The 25,465-nt window shown below is 39.4% G+C and overlaps 2 protein-coding genes across 2 annotated transcripts; both read left to right on the plus strand.

The window, feature by feature from the left end:
- The first annotated feature begins 1,213 nt into the window (after positions 1–1,213).
- Positions 1,214–2,801, plus strand: LOC105213651 (ficolin-2). The gene is made up of 4 exons (XM_011186622.3): positions 1,214–1,374; positions 1,444–1,553; positions 1,641–1,847; positions 1,903–2,801. The coding sequence occupies exons 1-4, from the start codon at positions 1,267–1,269 to the stop codon at positions 2,681–2,683; spliced, it is 1,206 nt and encodes a 401-aa protein (XP_011184924.1). The 5' UTR covers positions 1,214–1,266; the 3' UTR covers positions 2,684–2,801.
- A 12,977-nt stretch (positions 2,802–15,778) lies between these two features.
- LOC105213652 (uncharacterized) lies at positions 15,779–17,705 on the plus strand. The gene is made up of 7 exons (XM_011186623.3): positions 15,779–15,980; positions 16,043–16,914; positions 17,001–17,024; positions 17,088–17,219; positions 17,283–17,321; positions 17,410–17,442; positions 17,508–17,705. Exons 1-7 carry the CDS (start codon positions 15,960–15,962, stop codon positions 17,602–17,604), a joined length of 1,218 nt encoding a protein of 405 aa, XP_011184925.1. The 5' UTR covers positions 15,779–15,959; the 3' UTR covers positions 17,605–17,705.
- Positions 17,706–25,465: the final 7,760 nt, after the last annotated feature.

The following is a 25,465-nucleotide window of genomic DNA, read 5'->3' on the forward strand; positions in this document are numbered from 1 at the left end:
AATGTTCGGTAACACCCGAACTTTGCCCTTCCTTACATTTTATTCACGGTTATCGGTTATAAGACCTTTATGGGTGAATAAATTTAAAGCCTCGTTAATTGTTCATATTGTTTTTACGTAATAATTAAATTTCGCTTGAATTTTACTAAATTCTCACTTGCTTTAAGACATTCTGGTACTGATAAGAAGGCATTCAATGTTCAACAGAAAATGTACAAATAATGTACATATGTATGGTTGTATATATAAGAGAGAGGGAACTGATTTCTGGTTAAAAAAAGGTTCAAAGAGGTTAATATATTATTTTATTAAACATATATGTTCATATAATATGTATGTACATATATATAGCAATACAGATAAATTTTGGTCTCATAACTACCACTTCTCATGCGATGGGTTTGGGTATCGGTTGTGTTATACTAAACGAATATAACGAAATATATAGAATGAAAATCGCCCCATATGATGATGCAGTGATTAAAATAAAATATATTAAAATTTATTTCGATCTGCAAAATTGAGTGCTTTAGATAAACTCATGAAAATCGTGTGGATAAGTCATTGCTTTGGAAGCCGAAGCGTGAGATTGTCGCCATTTTGATCCGCTTCGAAAAACAAAACCATTTCATATGATTACCATGAGCTTGAAAGCTACTACATTTCAATAAATAAATTGTATTGTATTTTCTGTGTGGTGTTCATTCCAACTAGAAATATAGAATAGTTTGGCCCGACAAGTGTCGGAATATTATTTTTAAACGTGTTTTTTTTTTCAAATGCCAGAAAAGTTTTGAAATCCGGTCAAGATAATATGTTTGCCGTTATTAATATTACAAATACAACACAGGCTTCAACAATCGATGGTTGATGACTTTGTCAGATGAATCTAACATAGACTGTGATATTAAGGTTGCGGACTCTGAAGGTAACAAACATCCCAATAGCGCCTACTTACTTGCAAATATCTCTCATACTTACGCAGTTCTAACAATACATACCATTAACATTATTATTGCTGGAACTGTTCGTAATTGATCATCGAGCATCAACCTACTGCTAAAATGTCACGCGCAAAGAAGGTTGGATACTGTGGCGGTCACTTACTGAGAATTGCGGTTCATAATTTTGAGAGTACCTAAATCTGATTACTCTTATCTTTACGCTATATAGTATATAAAATTATATATGCCACATTCGCACATTTAAAAAGCAACGCAAAGTATAATATTCTCATTTCGAAATATTTAGTTGAGTAAATCGAACATGTGGCTGCGCTTAAAGACATTGACGATTGTGCTTTTGTCCCTCGTCGCAAGGGGCTCCACGTTTGTGGAAACCGACATGGAACGAAGTATAGGAGAGGACTCCACGGTGAATATTCAACTGAAAGTTTTTTGCTAAAAAGTGTCGAAGAAAAAATTTCTTTGTTTTTCATTTTAGCAAAAATTCCTTTGTGGCAATAATTTTGAAAAGTGTTTTGGCAGAAAATTGAACTCAGTAGTCTACTTTAGGGACGATAAATTATATCGCATGGAAGTCTTTGACTATAAGTAAGCACTACCACATCTATTAGATGGGTATTAGTTGTAATTAGTATGTGTACATACATTGACACGATTTTATTGGATTTCACGCAGACTACCATCAACACTCGATGAAATTATGGAGGAACAAAAGAGTTTGAAAACGGAAATAGATCTACTGGAAAACAAGGTAGAACAACAGAGCCGCGATATTTATGTAGATTTGGGGAAAGCAAATGAAGAACACTTCGATAGAGATTCGGCTCTTTCACAGAAAGCTGAGGACGACAGGCTGCATATGAGATCGGAATTAACTCAAAAGTAAGGACACAACTCCCTTTGAATTAAAAAAACGTTTAATATTTCTTTTACATAGCATGAACGATATAAAATCTGAGATACTCAATACACTCAAAACTAAACTTAATCGTATGGATAGAAAAATTCGTAAACCACACGCAAACGATCCGAATGCCGATCTACCAGCTAGCTGTGCTGAAGCTTTCGACATGTACGGGACCACTGAGAGTGGTATCTACAAGCTGTACTTACCCGATTTTGAACTTCCTCCATTCGAAGTGTACTGTCTGGCCGATCCGAATGGTGGTCCCGCTTGGACGTTGGTGCAACGGCGCATGGATGGCTCCGAGGATTTCTATCGTGAATGGGATGATTATGTAGCAGGTTTTGGTGATCAACAAGGTGAAGTTTTTATCGGTTTAGATAAATTGTATGCGCTCACCAATGATCAGCCCAATGAGTTGTGGATACAGTTGGAGGATTTCGAGGGCGAAAAACGTTTTGCAAAATATACGGATTTCGCTATTGGCGATTTGGATGAAAATTATGCCTTAAAAAAGTTGGACGGTTTCACCGGCGATGCTGGTGATTCGTTGGTGGAGCAAAAGGGTTGTCAATTTTCCACACTCGATCGTGATAATGATAATGATGAATCGAAGAGTTGTGCTATCACCTATAATGGTGCTTGGTGGTATAATCGCTGTCATGACAGCAACTTAAATGGTCTTTATATAGAGGGTGGTGAATATGATTATTCTGACGAAGCGCAAGGTATTGATTGGTATTCCTGGCATGGACATCAATATTCTATGAAATATGTACATATGGCCATCCGACCGAAAGCTGTTCTCGGTTGAAATTACGCATGCTTATTTTGTAAGGAGGAAATTCAGTACTCCAAAAATTTAACCACTCTTTTTATAATAGTTACTCAACATAACGATACCACATTTTATTAAAAAGCAAGCAAAATTATATGTAAATTTTTCATTACGATGTTTGAGGCTTCAGTGAATAATGGAGTTAGTTTTTAGTTATGAAAGATCTATTCAACTTTATTCAACCAGTTAGAGGCTATAACTCTAAACCTGATATCTAGTACACTGGTTCAATGATAGTTTTAGAATTGTGTTAGAAAAATGTTTGAGAAAGTTTCAAATAACGTTGGGATACGCTGTTAAACCCCAGTTGAATCACATTATCATTTTCATATCTAGGATCATATAACAGAACGCGGAAATCTCCATGAAGCAACCACGGGGGTTACTTTAGAAACTTCTCTTAAAGCATCCCATGGAGTAAAGTTAGGGAGTGAAATATTCTGAAATACCTATATTCTAGTTACTTGAGCCATATTTCTATTTTTACATAAATATTAGTATTGATTTTTATGACTGTGGGAATCAACAAATCTCTTTAGCCATTAAATTAGCCACTTGCATTTCCTACAGGGTTCGTCTCTAGATTGTGCTACGCTTTAATATATTTATTGTCCATATAACAAGCTGTTAATTAGAGTGTCAGATAGAACACAGCAACAACAATGGTGAATCAATAAAAAATCCGACTGTCGGCTGGTCATAGAACTGAGGTTATCAAAAACTTTTAATAAATAGTAAAAATATTGAACTATTAGCCGCACAAATCGACTAAAGCAATAATTAACAATTATGCAAGGGTTGTAACAAAATTATTTATAGCGATTAAATATACGCTATAAATTAAGAGAGATCTATCTTCTTATGTAAATAGATGTGTAAAAGTAGAGGCACAACAAAGCTGAGTTGGAATACTAACATACAGTATGTAACACAATTGAGCAAACAAAATCACGAATGTCGATTCTTACAAAAAATGTGTATTTAATTTGGGCGAATTGAATTACAGTTTTTTTTAATACATTCTTCAGTTCGTCTATAATATAAAACAACAAAAGAGTAACAAATTTATTCAGGTTTTATAAGAAGAAAATATAATTTCTCTTGTATGGCACTTGCTCAATTTTGATACAATGTAATTTTTACCGCTTTAATATTTAGTATAGCCTCCTTTGGCCGCTATCACCGCTTCAATACGCTTGGGAACGCTATTGACTAAATCTTCACATTCTTTTTTAGTGATGGAGTTCCATACACATCTAGTACATACACATCTAGTAAATAATTCCGCCTTTGTTTTCGGTGGACTGGCATAATTGTATACCCTTTTTTTTAAAACAAACCACAGGTTCTCGATAGGATTAATATCGGGACTTTGAGGGGGCCATTCCAAAGTTTCAATTCGTTGACTTTTAAGATACTCCATAGTCTTCTTAGCTTTGTGCTTGGGGTCGTTGTCTTGCATCAGAACGATTTTGCTACTGTCCAGACCCAATTTCTCCAACGAAGAAAAACACCCTTGCCTTAATATATCTATATACATATTCGCGTCCATATTTCCCTCGATTAAAATTAGGTCCCCAACACCACTTTTACAAAAGCCACCCCAAAAGAGGACTTTTCCGCCCCCAAATTTGAGTGTTGGGATGACATCGCGGCTGGTAATAGTCTTTGATGACTTCTTCCAAACGTAATGTATTCCGCCTGACCCGTGAAGGTTAATCTTGCTTTCGTCTGTCCAAAATACATTCGCCCACTGTTCTGGAGTCCAGTTTCGGTGCGCTTTAGCAAATTTTAGACGTAGTTCTTGATGACGTTTAGTAAGCAAAGGTTTTTTAATTTTGCGCCTGGCTCTAAACCCTAGTTTTTTCAACTCGCGGTGTACAGTCATGCGGGAAACTTGTTTTCCGTAAGTCCTCTCCAGTTCTTTTTGAATCTCAGTACCTGATTTTACTGCTCCCGAGGCCACCAGACGGTTGATAGTTCGTCTATCGTGGTTATTTAAAACGGATCGCCGACCAGATCGATGTTTTAGTACTAATATTTCATGACAATTAGCAATATTTTTCACTGACCCAAATGAAATTTCAGCTAAATTTGCAACTTGCCGATATGAGAGCCCTTCATTCAACCATTGAAGCACAGATTTTTTAATAGAGTCAGCAATTTTCTTCATTTTTCTAAAAAAAAACACGAAGTTAAACAGCTTCACAAAAAACAATCTTTCTAATTCTACTTACCGTCTATAAAATGAAAAATACTTCTGGAAACGTTAGTTAATTGATAAATAGACCTACTGGTATTTCAAATATTCGAAAGTTGTTTATTTAGTCTTAGCTATGCTCACACGCCTGAACTCAACCGATGTTGTAACACAATTGAGCAAATGTGCACGTGACGCAAACCAGACGCCGCCAGAAAAATATTGAGAAATTGTACCGTTATATTTCCGCGAAAAAAACTCAACTAGTGTACCTATTCGAATACATATATATTCTTTTCGTAATAAGTTGCGTAGTGCAAAAAAAATTTGAATTGAAGAATATTTGATTTTATTTGCTCAATTGTGTTACATACTGTATATATATAAATATATATATACCTATGTACATACATATATGAATAGACAAATCAACTTGAAGATAGGCAATAGTGAGGTTGAGTCACTGGTCTACTTTTAGCTGCTCTCATATGGCCAGACGCTTAATTCTACTATCTACTGCGAACAACTGGACCTCTTGAAATAGGCGACCGACCAGAAGCGTCCAGATTTGGCCAACAGGAAGGGTATAGTGTTCCACCAGGACAACGACAGACCACACATTTCGTTGATGAATCATCAGAAGCTACGTGAGCTCGGATGGAAGGTTTTATCGCATCCACCATATAACCCGGACATAGCGACAAGTGATTACCACCTGTTCCTGTCCATGGCGAACGCCCTTGGTAGTGTAAAGTTCAACTCAAAAGAGGCTGTCCGAGTTCTTCGCAAATAAGAAGGGGGGTTTCTACGAAGTTGGTATTATGTAGTTGCCGTCTAGATGGAAACAGATTATCGAACGAAACGGCGCATAATTGAACTCCGACTACTGTAACACTTTTTATAAAGCATTGAATAAAAAGCAAAAAAGCGGAAGGAAGATATTTGTCAACCAAAATAATGTAGTAAAAGCAAGAAGAATGATTTCAAAAATTTATTCCCGAAATCTGCGGAACCGGTCTTCAGGGAACCTTTTTGTCCTAAAACATCGCTGAAAAAAAATCCAAGAAACTGAGATACTACGTACAGGCTTCTGAAAGTTGTAGGATCACTATAATGGGAATATATACATATCTCGATTCCATCTATAGTAAATACTACAATAAAATGTTGCCAAAACCACCATAGTGTGTATTCATGATAAGTAGTATAAGAAACATTTTTCTTGAGATAATTATTCAAAAGAAGAGACACTCTTTCAAGCATGGTGTTTGCGAAATTTTATGCAGTCGAGTAGTTATAAATCGTATATTATCAAGATCAATCCATTACATTTGAATAATATTGTATATTAAGTTGGATTTCAAATTGAACATCATCAGCAATAATCATGAGAAATGAAATTAAATGGAATGAAGAAAATCAAAGAAATTCTCTAAGCAGAAATAACTTCTGATGAAGTTGCATGCAACTTTTAGCTTCCTAATAACATGATATGTACTATTTATATAGGAAACAGAATTGTGAAGACATGCAGTCATATCTGTATTAGCAGCGAATGCGAGTTTATCTATTAGCTAAGTCAATAAACGAAGGGGTAAGCTGTAGCCGTGTGCGGAATATGCGAACAATCACGATCATAAATCACTGCAATGCAACTAATTAAAAAATTGGACACGCTAAGCTGGCTGCCACCTATCCTGCCTGCCTCACTGTCTGCCTGTCTCTGTGTCTTTCCGTGTGGCGAGTCAGCATGTGGCAACCACAAAAGACTGGCGTCAAATAATCATCCACACACACATGCATATATGAGCGTTTTATTGTTGATGAGAATTAGCTTTGGGCTACCCATAACTCGAGGCAGAGCTGTTCAAGTGCCGATTGCTGAGATGAGGCGTGCGCAGTGCGCTGAAGGGCTTCTACGTTTCAGTTGGAGATTCTTTCCTTTTCGCTTCTTAAATCGTATTTGCTTATAGGATTTATTTGCGGACTTCGATAAATTAACAACGCCGAATCGTTAAAGGTGATTCAACTGCCGGCGACCGAACAGAAGCAGCAGCGGGGCATCGCGAGAAGATGGCCGAACTGCCTGCAACAGATCAAGAAGACACGATCAGCAGGCAACATCGTCAATGGTTTGGGGACTGACTGTGTGTGTGTATTTGGTGGCATAGAGCCTCCACCACCGCCGGCACCGTCACGCTGATGACATTAAGACGATAATGCAATAATACAATAACAATAAAAACGCACACACATACATGAAACGAGGAAACGACGAAACGACGAGTATTTGGTATGCATTTTCATCTTGAGTGACCGCTTGATTGGCCACTAATTGCCAGTTGACGGCCAGCAGAGTGCCATCCGAGCTGGCAACTCGTTTGAACACATTCCGCCTTATCGCACGCACCGAACGAAGCACCGATATATACCTATAACTCCTTATGCACTGTCCAAATAAACCACTAGGTACTCGAACGCGCGCGTGTGTGTGTGTGATTGCCGTTGCTGCTTGCCGTCACCAGCGTTGCGTGTAATTAAAATGAGACAAAATATTTGCGCGAAAAATTTCCATGTCACACAATCAACAACTACGCCAGTGCTTGAGGCGGCGGTCCCAACTTTGCCACATCCCGGTCCACCATCAACCATTTGCTGCACACTGTTTGTACTTGAAGTTGGTTCTTGCATTTCAACTGTTTAATTGTTTGTCTGTCTCTCGATATTTACCTCGCTGGAATTTGTCAACCACTTTGCGGCCTCATGCGGCACTGCGCATGCGCAACTGTCCGTGTTGCGCCACAACCCACGTATGTAGTATATATGCATCCAATATTTGTGCGCGTGTACACTTGTTGGTTGCGTGAGAAGCGCTTTGCAGACGCACAGCTGGCCGTTGTCGCTCATACTTTTATTGTTATTGCTGTTTAAACTGTTTTCGATGCGTTTGCATTACGTAAATATTTGACTTTCAATTTATGAAATGAGCATTCTCATCATTATCGACGGCGATAAGGTCAACATTATTCGCTGTCAGCGTAGCGCATCTACATACTAGACGTACTGAGTTCGAGTATTTTAGTATGCAAGCAGTTAGTGTAATTAATGGAGGGAAACATTGCCACAAGCAGCTAAAGTAGCCAGTAGCGGCGTTGCTCGAAGAAGACAATGAACTCGCAAGGAATTAAGGAAACATCATTATCAAGAATCCATGGAATTAAGAATTACTCACTATCATGAAGCAGTCGGAATTCATAGTCTTCCGTTCTCAGCTTTTTAAATATGATGACGAGGATCAGTTAAGTACAGATCACTTCTTCAGAGAATGGAGGGTCAGGTTCTAAACCAAAAATTTTGAACTGTTTTAATCTGGGGAAAACTCGCTATTTCGTTTGCCGCTATTATCGTCACATTTAGAAAGTCATAAAGACGTTGTTATGCAATGGGCGCATATATAGTCGGCATAAAGTCTTCCAGAATAAGGCATAAAGAAGTAGATGCATCGTTTTCACTCATTTTCGTCACAAAGCTAAGCTGTATGCAATTAATTTTGTTATGATATCTCACATATTAACCGATCTATACGGTATATAGTCCACCGGAACTTTGAAAATTCGTATATGAAGTATGTGGAGTTTAAGTAAGTATTGACCTGAATTTGCTCATTTTCAGCACAGAGACAAATAAGGAGAGCATCCTCTATACATTTCTTTAGAATATCTGAGAGATTTAACTGAATTTTCGGTAAAAAAAATTGATCACAAGTTCTGTGGTCCTCATGATCAGTATCTGGGGCCTTGAAAATTTATAGTCCGATTTTGTCGATTTTTAGACGGGCGATGTCCAAAGTTATGTTTCGATATCTTAAATAGTGCTTAATTTATATATATAGTAAAGTAGTAAACGAATCAGATGGATTTCAAAATTGTGGTATAAGGAAAGTAGGCGTGGTTGTGAACCGATTTCGCTCATTTTTAAACTGCAGTATTAGGATGTTCGATGCAGTACCCGCTGGAGGAAGCCGCGGAAGAGGACGACCTCCACTCCGATGGAAGGATCAAGTGGAAAGTGACCTGGCTTTATATATATATACATATATTAGGATGCCACGATAAGGTTACAAACTAAATTTCGAAATTGATCGCGTAGTTCTTGAGATATAGTTTTTGTGTCATTGGTTTTTTCTCCGTAATCTGTTTGATCCAGCAATGAAACACGAATGATTAAGTACTCACATTTTTCACCTATAATAGCAATTACTGTTGCATGAAGTTCTTTCAACTGGAGATTTGAAGTTATATTTTTTTTGCGAAAATTTAAGTTCCTACAGTTCAAATAAAATGTTTTTAAATTAATTCTCAAGAACCAAATACAAATATATTATTCACTCTTCCAAAACAAACACAAGCTCCTTTCTCTTTTGTCTCTCTGGACTTAAACGTCACTGCTGACGTTTTAAAGTCATTTCATTTTCCTTATCTTCTGGGGTATGCCTTTAACAATGACTACCTTTTCAAATTTAACTGTACGCACTTTCATTACTACTTACTGACCTAGAATTATATTTGTTACTTTCCCAGCATAGTTCCAGATTAGGAGCCGCTTTGAGGCAAGTACGTCTTTTGCTTCACACCAAAAGCTCCTTGTAGCTCGATTTTTTGATTTCAACGAAAATTATTAAAACAACAATAACAACATTACAAATTTGATGTAAAGATTACAACTTTCACACCAGTGCGAGAACCGAGAACACAAATAACACCAAACAATGTTAATAAAATAACAGCACATCATTGTTTTTGTAACACACCAATTCATGTCGCATTGTTTGTTTTGGTTGTTGCTGTTGTGAAAAGTGAAATATTCCCAGGAAGAAATTCCGAGTGCAACAAAGAAAATAATTTGCGCCGAATAAGCAGTGGAAACTTTCTGATTGCAACAAACCGATAACAGCTGCGGTGCGTCGTGCCCGCAGCCACAATTGCGGCGATTGCGTTCTGCAGCCCATGAGCCGGCCGTGGCTTAGCCAGCACGCTTGCTTTGTTAATAAATGTTTTTTTTTTCATTTAATTTTAATTTCAATTTTATTTTTTACTTTTTGATTTTGGTTGCGTTGCTGCACGTAGCGCACGCTCAGCTCTTTATCCATCACACCACCACCGGCGGACGGACGACGTCTCTTCTGACAGCCACTTTTCATGGCGACCACAGCCACTTTACGAGCCGTTGCATGCCACAGCCGAGAGCTCGCATAGAGCACACATCGCTTGTAACATATGCACTGCGTAGCTTCTGCGCTCCGGTTTGACAGCGCGACGCAGCAATAATAGCGATTATTCCATATTTACTTATTGCGTTCAACTGTATTATTTGTGCGATTAAATTGATCAGTGATTACCGCATCCATCGCGCGCGAATCGTGTGTTGCCGTTGTTAATCGCTCGATCGCAACGCGCAAACAACAACAACACAAGCAGGTTAAATGAAAATAAATAACAATAAAAGTAGTGCAAAGAAATTATGCGTTCGACGGTTGGGTCGACCAAGTGGCTTCCACGGCATTCAGTCCAGTGCAGTTGGTCCAGTCAATTGTCAGAACTTCAGGCCATTGTTGCCACTTTCATTACTCCTGCTGCCACTGAAATTTACTGCGCTTATTGTTGTTGCTTTCGTGTTATTTTTTGTTGTTGTTCGGTGTAGAGTAGACACTGCTCAGTCACTAGTTGATTTGACGTTTTACGCTTCGCGCATAACACCAAATAAATTTCATTGAACCCCTCTGTTGCACCGCGTTCTCCTCATTCGTTGCTGATTTTGTTGTTTGCTATCCTTTGAGTCGGTTGCAATTGCATGACTGTGCTGCTGACTAAAGTATTTAGCCTTCATTTTGGCTTTCTTGTGTTTTCATGCCTGGTCTGCAATTTTTGACTCGCTCAGAAATACCACATTCGGCCGCTTTTCCTTCTATATAGCCTAACATTTTTTGGTTTTGCTTCAAGTATTATGTTGTTGTTGTTGTTGCAGGGTGCGTCTCACGTACAAGCAATTCACATGTTTCAAAATCCAGAGACCACTAATTCCTTAGAGCCTACACGTTTAACGACGAGCCGCCTTCATTTCGCAATCGTTCGTAATTGTAATAAATATGCCATGTATGAACTTTTGCCATTTAGAGATTTTAAGTTTTACCAGGTCTACATCCTCTTAATCCTTCCATCTGGGTTTCGGTTGTCCTTTTCTTTGTCGGCCGCCAGGGTTCATTTTACGTATGGAGTGTTTTCGAGCGATAAAGCCATTTTTATATACTGCACTATATCGCCGAAGAGCTCATATAGCTCCTCATTTCAGCGGATATGGTAATAACGTTCCGAGAACTTTTCTCTCGAAAGGAATTCCTTCCTTCTAAGGAATGCTCATCGTTGTTCGTCATCGTCAGGCATGAGTGACTTATAGATTGTACGAGTTTAAAATCTGAAAATCTTTCAGAGCAAATATTTACGTGGTCCAAAAGTTTGACATTCTTAAAATTATGTGCCCGAGAAAACCAGACAGATTCTTGAAAGCCTTATCCTTACTTACCCTCAGGAAGTACCATAATATATACTTTTTAATCGAAATCCAATTGGATATTTTCTCGAAATATGAAACTCATGAAACGTGACATATAACCAAATGCTTATTTGAGGTCAAAGATAACCACAGCGTACTTAAATTGGTTTAATTTTTCAAGGGCAGCTTTTTCAACGTGAAAGAGTTTGCTACTATCGGTTTAATGTTGCTCGATAACCTTGATCTAAGAATCTAGGATAAACGGAATTAATATTTTTCTATAGAAAAATCAAAAATTTGCTTATCAATAAGCTAATATAATGCTGCTAATCCAAGGTTCTCTTGGGTCTCTGAATAATTTTTTTGGAAATCTCAACTTCAGACTTCCGAATATAAAGATCACTTTTTGGGACATTTTTCCATGTAAGCTCAACTAAAATGAGTGGAATTGTACCCTAGATTTTATTTCCTCTTTGAGCTGGTTCTGTCACTGGAATCTAATTATAGCAAAGTTCTCTATTTTGGCGATTCAACTCTTCATTTTTCAAAAATTCGGGGATCCATTTAAGCTTCATATAATGTTACTGCAAAATTCATAATTTAATATATCCAGAATTTTTAGAGGAGTTTTCAATGTAATATCCTATCTAAAATATATAAATTTATAATCTGATCTTCTTGCGTTTTATTAAATTACTAGGTCATTTGGATATTAATTTGCGCTCAAATGAAAATTCGGCATTCTAAAAATCCATTTTTAGACACATGCATAAGATGCTCGAAAAATTTTGATTATAATGACTCCCACAATTACGTAATTATCGAATCACCAAACTGAAAATTAAGCACGAAAAAGCTTAATAGGCATGCCATCGCAGCCAATATGCACTTCTCATCACTACCATAAGCGTGCTCAATTAACATACATAGATCGTCAGCTGGTGGCACCATCTACACCACCATAACGGACTGACATCTTAATCCCATTTATTGCCAACAACTAAGTAACTAACTAATCCGACGATCCGTCGCGCGCGCAAAACGCCAAGTCATTACTAAGCCATTACCACCTGCATATGTCACTCAAGAGCTCAACAGCAGCCGAAAATGGTGTGTCTAGCCTCCTTTCTGTCGCAGAGATTTGGTGTCAATTGCCACCAGCTCACTTACATACACGACGTCCGCAAAACCGCCGGCTGGCCGCCTGGCTGGCTGGCTCTGGTCACTCGCTGATGGGCTCTGCGCCGAATATGGCGTAACGTTTCAATTTACGCGCTAAGCGCGTAACCGTTTTTGGCGATCATCAGATCGTCAGTTCAAGTGTGAAACGTCGGTGCGGCACAGTCATCGTCAGCGCCGATTTCACGCATTTATCGTGACAATCACTACGGTTGAGACGCCGTAAAATTGCTTGCTGTTGCAAGACGATTGCGCTGCGCCCATGTGTTTGTTGCGTATTTCCCATTTTTTTGTTGTTGCTGCTTGCTTTATTTTTGTGTCGCCTGTGGTTGCCAAATGGGCGCTTGAAAGTATTGTTGACAGATTACCCAGAGGGTTAAGTGTCGCAGCCGTTCATCCAAAGGCATACGGACACACGTTGTGTTGCTGTGAGTTATTGCTATGGGGTTCTGAAAGTTCAGTTGCGGGAAGTGGACAATTTAAAAAGTTTTAATTAGTTATAAATTGCGAATACAATTAATTTCACACGAAGCGTGCGATTTGCTTCAAATTCATGAGTTGGAGGTGGTTCTAACACCTGGTATTCGTGCTGGTATTTGATTTTGGAGTTTGCTTAGCAGACTATATCAATACGGCGCATTTCTTATTGAACGAAAATGAAAATGCATCAAAAGACCTTAAACCAACATGTAAAGGTTCCTCTCAATTTCACAAACACAAATTTACTTCGAGATATTGAGCCTCATTGACAGTCAATCCCTATTCTTAGACTTCAGAGTATTAGCCCTTAAGTTCACCAAAGGTGGTGGTTTGGCTCTACGAAAACGTGGTTAAGTCAATACTGTTTTATGAGGTTTTCGTATGGTGGAAGGCGTTCATAATAACGTCACTAGCTAGGAAGCTAGAACGTCTCTCTGGTGCATTACAGTAAAAGCTGCTTTTAGACTGAGGGATGCCGGGTCTATTCTGAAATTCTCCGCAACTTCGAATTCATACCAGAAAATATCGATCTTCGTGTCGCGGCGCCCATACTCTACGGCTCCTTCTCTATTCACCAGCGGAATCGCTGGGAACTGTAGAGAGGATGAGCTCGCAAGAAGGGGCACCCGTCGTCCTATTTCACCATACTGAGAACGAGTCGGCGTTCCGTTGTCCTCTTCTGTTTTAGCATTGAATCATTGGACTTCTCGCGAGCTTGGTAAGCGATGGTTAACAACCAAAACCTGCCTGGTTGCGAGAACCTTTTGGCCAAGAGTGAAGCCAAAGGGGTCGGCGGAATTACGTGCAATTACGTAAAAATGTTCACCTTTCCGCAATAGTGGGAGTACTCACAACGAATACAGTTATCAATCTTCTAATCCAGACTCTAGACCTATGTTGTTATAAAATATGAATACCTTCTATTCTAACGAATGTTCTCCGAAGGACAAGGAGTAAACTCCGTAGTACTCATGCTGAACATGGTTTTATTCAACTTTGCTGATTTTGTCTTAAACCAAACAAGACCTTATAGCGGCCTGTCTTATGGAGCGATACATTCGAATGAATGTATGGTATGATATAAACAAACACCCAGAGTGTTTTCTTATTTTATTTTCTAGGAGTGTTTGGATATGCAACGCACCTTTCGCATTTTCCTCTAAGTTTAAGGAGCTGGCCAACACATAATATGCATAACACGCGTCATAAGACATGCCGAACTCACTATGAACATTTGGGAATTTTCAATTTTAGCTATGAATGCGTGTGTCCGGCACCTGTGTTGGGTCCACAGCGCTGCGCATGGTGAATGTCTATAAAGGCACTAAAGCAAAGCTTGACAAATTCGTTCGAGAGAGAGGTGTTTTAATTTTATTAATATTTTGACATTTTTAAATGTCAATCTTATAAATATGTATTGTAACACCATCCCATATGAATAACTTGTCAGTATCGATGTCAAAACAACTATGCAAGTGCAACCCCATTTCGGCCCTAGGAAGTTACCGACCGTAGCCATATGCGAAAGCTTCGTGGGTTGTTTCCAGCGCTGCTTACACTAGTTCGATTAGTCGTTACATCGTTTGTTGGACTTTACTTAGTGTTCATTAGGGTGATCAATAATATGAAATTTGATAGAAAATTTTTGTTTTACTGAAAATTACATTGTTGGCCAGATTTTAAGGTGGCGTTCGCTTTGTAGGATTAAGGCGTTGAAAGGAAAATCTGTCTTATATCGCAGGGTCAAGGGTTAACAGAACTAAGTTTCCAAGTGAAATAATCACCAAACAAACTAACAAAGTTAGTTCAGAGAATTGGTTTCAACAAGACACACATCGGATCAATGAACGGATTTATTGAGAGAACACTTCGGTGATAATTTTAAGCCTGTCGATTGGCCACGTGTTATTCGCGATACCAGTAAACATTCCTCCATTAAATTTGAGATTTCTGTGTTTAAAAGAAAGTAGGGAATCGCAAAATGGACCACCATTTAATATTTCAATGACCCCCTTCTTGTGGAGTTTGGATTAATCCAAATATACAACCCTAATATCTTGATATACAAAATTATAAATTTATATATAGTGACATAAACCCAGAGTTACGTGACCAGCATGGTTGAACGTGCTACATAAAATAGCATAACAATATACGTAAATGTTTTTAAATGTTGGCTAATAACAAAATCCGGATCGACTCTTTTTGGTCAAGTCATCCAAAAGCCATGACATATATTATTTTAGTCGTTTTGTTGTTGATGTTTTATACGACGTCCAAGCCTTGGCTATTAACCAGCAAACCCTCTTTGGCCTAATTTATGAAACAACAAACCATTATTTGTAACACAAACGAAACAAAAACAAGTACAGCTGGTATGCGCCCCGCCCGCAAACGCCGGTGGAGCTAATGAAAACGAAAACCATGAAATACCGTTAGACGGTCGAACAAAAGTGTAACAGGGCCATATTTGTGCATACAAGTTGGATGCGTGAAGCGTTGCACATTGCTTCCTAGTGCGTTAGGATAAGGAAGCGGCCGAATGTTTTTTTGGTCTTCGGCATTTGTGGTCGCACCAAATGGTAAAACATTGTATTATGAGCGCCAGCATTGGGATTATTAACTTTGAGTTTTCAATGAATTGAGTTGATGTTTGGTATAAAAATAAATCACTTCGGTATTTGTGGCACATTCAACAGCTTCGCTTTGTCAAGTGAATTGCATTCAAGGATTAATTTGAGATAGATAAAAGTGACTGATAATTTTTTAACTAAACCACAGTGGTGCGCAACTTATATTTGACAAGTTTGTGATCCTGTTTTAATTGCTTAAAGTATTTCAAAAATGCGGTTAGCAGCATTTTTAGTGAGTTCAAATGGAAATTATTCAAGTGATTGTGTGTTTTTTAACATCTAACGGTATTTTAGAGCATCTTCTCGCTGCTCTGCTTCTGGGTCAGTACATTGGATGGACAGTTTATCTTCGAAAATCCAAAGGACTTAACGCATTTGCAGCCACCGCAGTATGCACCGCAATACGCACCGCGGTACGCACCACAACAACATCAGCCACAAAATCATATACAACCGCAACAACGTACACCTTATGGCTTACCAGCGTCACATATGATACGCCCACAACGTTCTCTGTATGGTGGCTGGACACCTATGAGTGTTGGTCATGTTGGTTATGGCAGTGTCGGTCCAATTAGCCCTGTTGGCACTATTGGTATAACGAAAGAGGAGCTACTTGCATTGCTCGAAGCTTGGAAGGAAGTTGAGAAGCCAGCGCCTGAGCCTGCACCCGAGCCAGAGCCAGAGCCAGAACCCGAACCTGAACCAGAGCCGGAACCAGAGCCAGAACCTGAGCCTGAACCAGAACCAGAACCTGAACCCGAGCCAGAGCCAGAACCAGAGGAGCCAGCACCTGCACCACCAACTGGTGCTAAACCTCCACCAGCCGGTGTGCCACTAACAGTTTCTTTGCCTGCTTTCGTACCCATACAATTGTCTGCCATGTATACAGCTCCAGCACCACCGGCACCACCAGCTGAAGGCGGTGGGGAGGCTGAAGTGGAGCCAGAACCAGAGCCAGAGCCAGAGCCTGAGCCAGAGCCAGAACCTGAGCCCGAACCAGAGCCAGAGCCGGAGCCTGAGCCAGAACCTGAACCTGAAGAGGAGCCCGAACCAGAACCTCTGCCCGCACCGGTATATGGGCCACCTCATCCTCATCGTTTTGCTTATTTCTCGCGTTCACAGTTCAGGCGTGCAAAGCCGTTAGCAAAGAATCCGTTTTTGCGGTAAGTTTTTTTGTAATGAAACACACTCAACTATTTTCATTCTAACACTCATGTTTATTCTAAAATAATGTTGTTGGATTTTCTAGTGCAAATAAAGGTATTAAGTCCAGGTAATTGGTACTGTTCTTTCACTCTTGGTACTAATTTTTATAATTTGTTAATTATTTTCGCAGAACCTCAACCAAATCACGAGCTCGGAAGTCTAAAAACGGCGCTAAAAAGAATACTAAGGCAAAATCTAAAACCTTGGCCAAACCAAGAAACACTAAATTCGCAGCTATTCGCTTCCCTGTTTCAAATCCCAGGTAAAGCTGAATATAATGTGTCAGAAGAGTTCTTATTTCCTTAATAATCTCACTTAATTGCAGACAATTCGCCTCATCCAATTTCATTGCAACCAAGCCAAGGTAGGAAATGACTTCAAACTGTTTAATGAATATCTAAAATAATCAATTAAATCAATCTAAAAACTTATTTTTTATATCTCTTTTACAGAAACTTTAGACCCACACATCGTGTGAGACCAAGGTTATAGCATACCAATATAAGAGTTTATATAAAAGACTTTCTAATTTTTTTTTTATCTATAACAGAAGCTTCACGGTCCTGCCACCACCACCATTCCTTGCCAACCCTCCGGCTCCATTAAAATTAGTGCCATCATCGCAATTGTTAAGTAATTGGGCTTAGACAGGGGTCTAGCTTGAATGCTGGAACATCATATTGACTTTTTTGATAATATATTTCTTACTCAAATAAAATAAAAATAAAACATATGTATACGAAAACAATATCTTTTTTTATTTTGTGTCTGGAATGCAAAAGAGGGAAAGTAGCTACATGATAGGTGTAAAATATTCGATGGCTAGAACAAAAATTATACTTTATCTGTCGTATTGCTTATTTATCTGCCTCTTCTTCATAGAGCAGTTTTTGAAGTAAAGTGAAGAATATTCACAATATATAGAATGCTCAGTTAAATGCAATAGAAATGAATCCCGAAGTCCTCTATAATATTGTCCTGGTTGAAGTCTAGAACCCGGATGCATCTAAGCTTTCCCTGTAAATTCTTTAACCAAGTAACTTATCTTGATAACTCTATTTTAAGCCCTGCGCTAATTACCGCCTTCTATTTAATTCCTCTTTATCATTATTCCGCATTTGGTACCAATTTCAACTCAACTTATGGTCAACATAATCGGTCTACTGAGCGTACTAACTATTCGCAATACCATCACCCATCTCGTGACCCAACATTCATGATTGGATAATATTCGACCGAATAGGCCACGACCAGCACGCAGTGAAGAATATATAGAAGCTGTAGCTGAGAGTGTACACGATAACCGACTATTTCGTCCCCTCAATATAACAATAGCGTATAAATTTTTTTGGGTTTTGAGAAAATCGAGTTTAAAGTTTTTGTCAAATCAGAAAACATGAACAAAAAACATGAACATGAAATTATACACCATTTTTTCCAATGACATTTTGACCCACTTTGTGGAAGAATCAATGATGGCGATTCTAAATATGCAATAAAAAAATAATGGCGTATGAGCACATACGCTATTATTATATTGAGGGGACGATTTGATGCCTGGAATTGAAGCTCGTGATCTCGGCGATAGCAACAAATTTCAACAAGACGGCGCCACTTTCCACACATCGCATCAATCAGTGGGTTTATTAAGAGAACACTTCGGTGAACAGATAATTACATGTTTGGGCCGGTCGATTGACCACCAAGATCGTGTAATATCACACCGTTATCGTATGTAAAATGTAGAGCGGACAGCCCCGACTAGATTTAGGCCTTGAAGCAAAACATCAAGCTTGTTATTCGCCAGTTACCAGTCGAAATACTCGAACGACTCAGCGAAATTAGACTCAACGGTTGGACCCTCTGAGGCATTGCCGCGGCCAACATTTGAAAGAGATAATCTTTAAAAAATAAATGCCAAATAATGTTGTTTTCGAATGATATTAAACATTCCCCAATATATATGTGTATTTGCCCTTTTCCTTTAAGAAGTAGGGAATCTGGAAATTGATCACCCTTTATAATAGAGGTATCTCATTGTTCCCATACTTTTTATACTAATATTCACACCATTTTTTACATTTTAGTCAGTATTTGATCTTTCAAGCTTTCTTGAATAGATGGGTTGGAATGTTAAAATTTTGAGTTAAACGAACCATTCCGCCAAATATGTTATGATTTTAATTCTCATTCCAGCACATTTGACCTGTCTGATTCGATCTTTAGCATCAAAAAAACTATTTTGTCTTCGCTTAATAAGTAATATTAAAAAATGTTTAACCTTTTATTTTTGTAAATTTTAAATCTTAGCTGTTAAATTTTTTATTTTTGTAGCTGATCAGTTTGAGATCTCGACGCTTAAAAAGCTCTTGCCTTTCATGACTCGGCAAATTCAGCTCGTTTTGCGGATTGCGCCCCACGCGTCGGCGGTTATCACACACGTTGGAGGGTAATCGTTTGGGTTTATAATATTTATGGATTAACGTTTATATCTTTCACGATAACAAAAATCGTCCAATGTTGGAGATGTCTTGCCAAGAACATTTGATGTCTGTAGAACTTCGGCACCGCGTTATGCTTTTATTTCTGTACTATAACAATGGATTGCCTCTCAAGTACTTCGAGCTCACCATTGTTGCAACACAAAATCTGTGGTCCGTCAAATAACCATACATTACCACTCTTCTGCATGGCACTACACCTTCACAGAGTCGAAACCGTTGTGCGTTTTTTCTGCCATAAACCTAATTGAGACATTTTTATGCGACGCTGGATTGGCCACAGCAACGCACTCGGCACAATCGTAAAATGGTCAAAAGGATTGCCAGTGTCGTTTAAAGTGACGCGCGTAAATGGAAGTTAGTGCAGATTTGTAGTTTCCCAGAAGTCAACCGCCAAGACGCTGCAGCCGACGAAGACGATAACTTATGTATGACTTATGCTGACTGCGGCCGCTTGCGCAACACGGTGCGTATTCGGATGACGACAACGACGATGATGAAGACGAGGAGTACGACAACTAAACTAAATTCATTTGTAATTCAATATTGTTCACCGACAGCAATTGCTGCCGCGCTTTCGTCGACTATTTTGCCATGGTCGTTTGTTATTTTCTTTGGAAGCTGTGTCGCTCCAGTGTTTTGCTGGGCATGCGCGACACTCCATGTGACACTCAATTATGAGTTTGCAGTGCTCGTAACGCCACTGTCTACGCGCTGGCCGTTTTAGTGCGACTTTTTCGGTTCATTTGTTGGTACCACGCTGCGTTGTCATAAATCAAAAAGCTCTTTACACAGCGCCGCCATGCGTTCGGCAAAGGTGACCGCGCAAAAATAAGCGGGAGAGTGCGTTCATCGGCCGCCTTCAGGTCGTTAGATGACAATATGTAATGTAAATATATATCCAGATTTATTTAGATATTTGCACGTAGATAGCTGGTTAGTTGAGGTAAGTATGTAATATTTGGGTCAAAATGCAGGTTACATTTTGTAATCACCCTTTTTGGTGCTTTTAATGTTCGGTCGCAGCGACAAGCGCGGGGCACCAGTTCCCATGACTATTGGTTCAAAGCGTACATTGTTTGTCGGCAAAAGGGTTAGTGATTATCAACGAGTCGTCGTTTGGATCAATTTTTGGATAATAATATTCAATTCTCCTTTTTGGGGCACGCACTTTATGGTGGAAACTTTATTTTGGAAAGATTTATGTTCAAGTAAATATTAAATTGAGAATAATTTATATACATTACAACATCTAAAAATTTCCCAAATTTCGTCAGGTTCTTGTTATTATTTTAATAGCTTATATACAATACAACATCTAAAAATTTCCCAAATTTCGTCAGGTTCTTGTTAATACTAAGCCTCCAGTTAAGCGTTTGTGGTTTTCAACGTGAAACAAAGAATTTTAAAATTAGAGATTTTACAAGAAAGTAGTTATCAGATTCCATGCTCCCATTTTACTATACCACTCTCCCCCATAGTTATTGCAATAAGTACAGAAGTATGTAACTCCTTACTCCGCTTTTCTGTATCCCACACCATCTTTTACTTACCTTTCTTCTTGTGTTTCTGATATTTCCATGTCAACAACTAAATGTCACATAAATTCCATGCATGCGCACGCTTTGGTATGCCGTGATTACTGAAAAACACAGATGCCCAGCTTCCAGTGGTAGGCGCAATGACGGCAACAACCAGTGCACCAACAGCGCCCACTTGTTATGCGCCAATTGTGCAGTTCGCTCGCCAAAAGCAAAGCGGCTGGCACTGCCTAGGTTGCCAACTTGTATAATTGTTTTGGTTATTTCATCTTTACTTTTTACCATTTGCAACTGCGCCTATTTCTTTTCGCTGCAGCAGGGTGTTGCTTTTGTGATCACGCAGAGAGCAGAGCACGCGGTCGTCGCGGTGAAGTGAAGTTGAGCATGGATAATATGATACGAAACTCTTCTCTTTTGCTTGTTGAGAGAGCCCATGAACTCATTTTTGATGTTGGCAACAAAGCCAGATCATGGGCTACTGAACAGCTGACAGTCAAAATGACGAGCTACCACTAAGAATCCCGCAGAAATAAATTATTAAATGGTTCGTTTTTGTACGATAAGTTTTTTGTGATTTTTGAATTACTATGAACTTTTATTTAAATGGAATTAATATGTGTATATTATTTAAGAAACGGTGGCTATTTGAACAAAAGTAATATACGTTCTTTGGCAGTGTTAAATGCCATTTTCGTAAATACATATCTGATTACAAATTTTCTCTTAAACTTTTCGAGAATATATTAAGGTGTTTATTGGTTTATAAAATATAAATAAATATATGTTACTAAATTCAACTAAGCTAAATTTTTGTTTATGTTGACTAATAATATGTACGATTTTTAATTATTATAATATTTTATTATTTTTATGTGTAGATGTTTATTGTTTATCTTAAAATATATATTTATAAGTGTTTGTGTTGGTGTAATATTGGTTAAGAAGTCTCTATTAAGCGTAAACTGCAAACCAATAAATACCCAAGAAATCGAATAAAAATCTCCTAACTTATGTTTTCCAGCAGTGGCACCACTGCCAAATGTTATAAAAAATGCGGACTTTGACAGCTCTCTCACGAATGAAAGAGTTTCGTATCATGTTATCTTTGAAGTTGAGCGCGCAGCAACTTAAAGGCCAGCTCGAAACTCAGCTAGTGCGTCTGAAAATTAGTCGGAGGTGGCCCTTGTTAGGTTTAATCAGAAACTCATTCCCTGTAAATCCGTTGAAAAGTCTTTCCTGAACCATTGAACTTCGTTTTTTGAGGGTGGGAATGGCGTTTTTTGAGAAATCGTGGTCCAAGTGTGGTCAGCTCTAGTATTCTGTATTAAAAAGTGCCGATGAATTTCTTCTTCTCCATTATTGGCGTAGACACCGCTAACGCAGTTATAGCCGAGTTTACAACAGCTCGCCTTTTATATTTGCCTTTGGTTGTTTGGCGCCAATTGGATATCCCAAGGGAAACGAGGTTGCTCTCCATCTGGTCTTTCCAACGGAGTGGAGGTCTTTCTCTTCCTCGGCTTCCACCAGCGGGTACTGCATCTAAAACTTTCAAAGCTGAAGTGTTTTCGTCCATTCGGACAACATGACCTAGCCAGGGTATAACTCGTAACCGTTGCCAATGTTCAAAGTACCATAAATCTTTCAAATAACCTTTCTTTCGAAAACTCCACGAGTCGTCTCATCAGGGATGATAAGGGACTTGTCGAGTTTAGTTTTTGTTCGTCGAGAGAGGACTTTACTTTTCAATTCACTACTCAGTTCATAGTAGCACCAGTTAGCAAGACCGATGAATAACGAAATTAGAGTAGAATATAATATTTTGAGCGAACATCGTTTACCATAATTCACCTCATCCGAACATACTTTACTTAAGAATTTGTGGGCACTGAAATCTGGTAAACCCATCGTCCATGTTTTGATCGTTTTGAAGCCCCTACGTCTGTTGCCGTTAGCATCATTGCCGCCGTTTGTCATCCCTCGTTCCACCAGAGTACAAGCGGAAACCGCCGGTCCTCATTGGCAGGTAATAAAATTGATAATGTGTGATTAGTTCCAGGTTGGAAACAAAAAAACAAGCAGGCATAAAACAAGTGGACGAGCAGAAGTGTGTAAATTACTTGCGAAACAATAGTTTCTCTCATAAAATTTGTAATTCTGCGTACAAATAATAGTTGTTAGGTAATGGAAGAATGGCGATAAAAAAGCTTTAAAGTTTAGAATGCTAAAACAAAGCCAGAAGATAGGTGTGGTGGCAATAGCCAGTATGTATACTTTTATGAGGGTGAGGACCTCGGTGTATAGAATGACGAAAAGTTGCGTATGACTCAAGAGAGTGAAAGAGAGACAGAGAGGGCTGTAGAGGACGTGCTAAACAAAAGAACGCAATTACATTAATACAAGATAAAGTTTAAATAGAGAGTCGTAAAATACTACAAATTTGTGCGAACAATAACAAATCGAAACACCACAACCGAGTACAAAGTAGTCATTAATCCCCGCGAAACGATGCCAATAAAAGCAACAAACAAACGAGTGTAGCAAAAGCAACTCTGCAAATAACACAAGGCAACACAAGCTGCGATGTCGTAAAATCACTGCAGACATTGTTCATTAACCGGCCGTCGTTGCTGTGCCTCATGCTGCAATCTCCGCCACGGCTGCTCCACATGCAACATCTGAATGTTCGAGCGGTGGTTGAGCGCTGGTTGTAGGCGACCAGGCGCGGCCTGTGTGTCCGAAAATTCCACAAATATTTGACTACCCGCTGACCGCCACGACCGAAACAGCGGCCGTGGCAATGTCCATCAAAGGGACAAGCGGCCGGTTGCGTTCGTGGTTAGTGCAAGTGCAACTCTAATAAAACAAAAATTGCATAAAGAGTTCGTGGGGTTCATATATTTACACACTAAGTTTAAGTTTCTTTCACACACCTTTGACTTTATTTATGTCATTGTTACCACGGATTGTATTAGTTTAGCTTGTCGCACGGAATGGTTCATCAAAGCTTTCCAAGTTGAAGATCTCGAATTCATGTTGCAGATATGATGAAACGCAATGCAAAGTCACAGCTTCGTAGATTTCTATCCTTTTTTACAGACGTTTTCTTGTAGCAACATTGGCGTGCGCATGTTTGGTTGATGTGCAACGCGCTCCACCGGCTTTTCTGACAGTTCATAACTTTTTTGAAGCGTACGTGCTCCGGTGCCCCGTTGGATGAACGTCTAGCCACAATCCGCATCAAAGCGAGGTTCTTCAACATATCGCTGATTTGCGCCCACGCCCCAACGGAAGAGAAGGACGATGTGACCAAAGATGCTTTCTATGAGCGCCTAGAACGCACCTATGAGCGCTGCCCCCGCCACGATGTAAAAGTCGTGCTTGGTGATTTTAACGCCAGGGTGGGTAAAGAAGGTGTCTTTGGCACAACAGTCGGAAAATTCAGCCTCCATGACGAAACATCGCCAAACGGCCTGAGGCTGATCGACTTCGCTGGGGCCCGAAATATGGTCGTCTGTAGTACCAGATTCCAGCATAAGAAAATACATCAAGCTACTTGGCTGTCTCCTGATCGAAACACGCGGAACCAAATCGATCACGTTGTGATAGACGGAAGACATGTCTCCTGTGTTTTAGACGTGCGTACGCTCCGAGGACCAAATATAGACTCGGACCATTATCTGGTCGCAGCGAAGATACGCACCCGCCTCTGTGCAGCAAAGAATGCCCGTCAACAAACACAAGGAAGGTTCGACGTCGAAAAGCTGCAATCGCAACAGACAGCCACGAAATACTCTACTCGACTTGCACTCCTGCTCTCTGAGAGCACTCATCAGCATCTCGGTATAAGGGAACTGTGGAACGGCATCTCAAACTCACTGCGTACCGCTGCAGCCGAAACAATTGGTTTTCGGCAACGACAAAAAACAAGCTGGTACGATGAGGAGTGCCGTCTCGCAGCGGAGAGAAAACAGACTGCCTACCTCGCAACATTGCAAACGACCACAACACGTGCGGGATGGGATAGATACCGAGAGCTGAAGAGGGAAGCGAGACGCATTTGCAGACAAAAAAAGAAAGAGGCCGAAATGCGTGAGTACGAAGAGCTTGAGAAGCTGGCAGACAGAGGGAATGCTCGAAAATTTTATGAAAAAATGAAGCGACTTAACGAAGGTTTCAAGACCGGAGCATCCTCATGTAGAGACCAAGGTGGTAATCTGGTAACTGATGTCCAGGGCATACTGGGATTATGGAGGGAACACTTCTCCGACCTGCTGAATGGCAGTGAGAGTACAACACCAGGAGATGGCGAACTCGATCCCCCAATCGATGACGATGGAACAGATGTTCCATTACCCGACCATGAAGAAATTCGAATAGCAATTACCCGCTTGAAGAACAACAAAGCAGCGGGGGCCGATAGATTACCGGCAGAACTATTCAAATACGGCGGCGAAGAACTGATAAGG

This window comes from Zeugodacus cucurbitae, chromosome 2 (genome assembly GCF_028554725.1).
Source record: "Zeugodacus cucurbitae isolate PBARC_wt_2022May chromosome 2, idZeuCucr1.2, whole genome shotgun sequence".
In the NCBI taxonomy this organism is placed as follows: Eukaryota; Metazoa; Arthropoda; class Insecta; order Diptera; family Tephritidae; genus Zeugodacus; species Zeugodacus cucurbitae.

Coding starts and splice junctions, on each gene's coding strand:
- LOC105213651 (XM_011186622.3), top strand. CDS start 1,267: ATGTGGCTGCGCTTAAAGACATTGACGATTGTGCTTTTGTCCCTCGTC. Junction 1,375..1,443: donor GTATAGGAGAGGACTCCACG/GTGAATATTCAA, acceptor TTTTCATTTTAG/CAAAAATTCCTTTGTGGCAA. Junction 1,848..1,902: donor AGATCGGAATTAACTCAAAA/GTAAGGACACAA, acceptor TCTTTTACATAG/CATGAACGATATAAAATCTG.
- LOC105213652 (XM_011186623.3), top strand. CDS start 15,960: ATGCGGTTAGCAGCATTTTTA. Junction 17,322..17,409: donor TTCATTGCAACCAAGCCAAG/GTAGGAAATGAC, acceptor TCTCTTTTACAG/AAACTTTAGACCCACACATC. Junction 17,443..17,507: donor ACACATCGTGTGAGACCAAG/GTTATAGCATAC, acceptor TATCTATAACAG/AAGCTTCACGGTCCTGCCAC.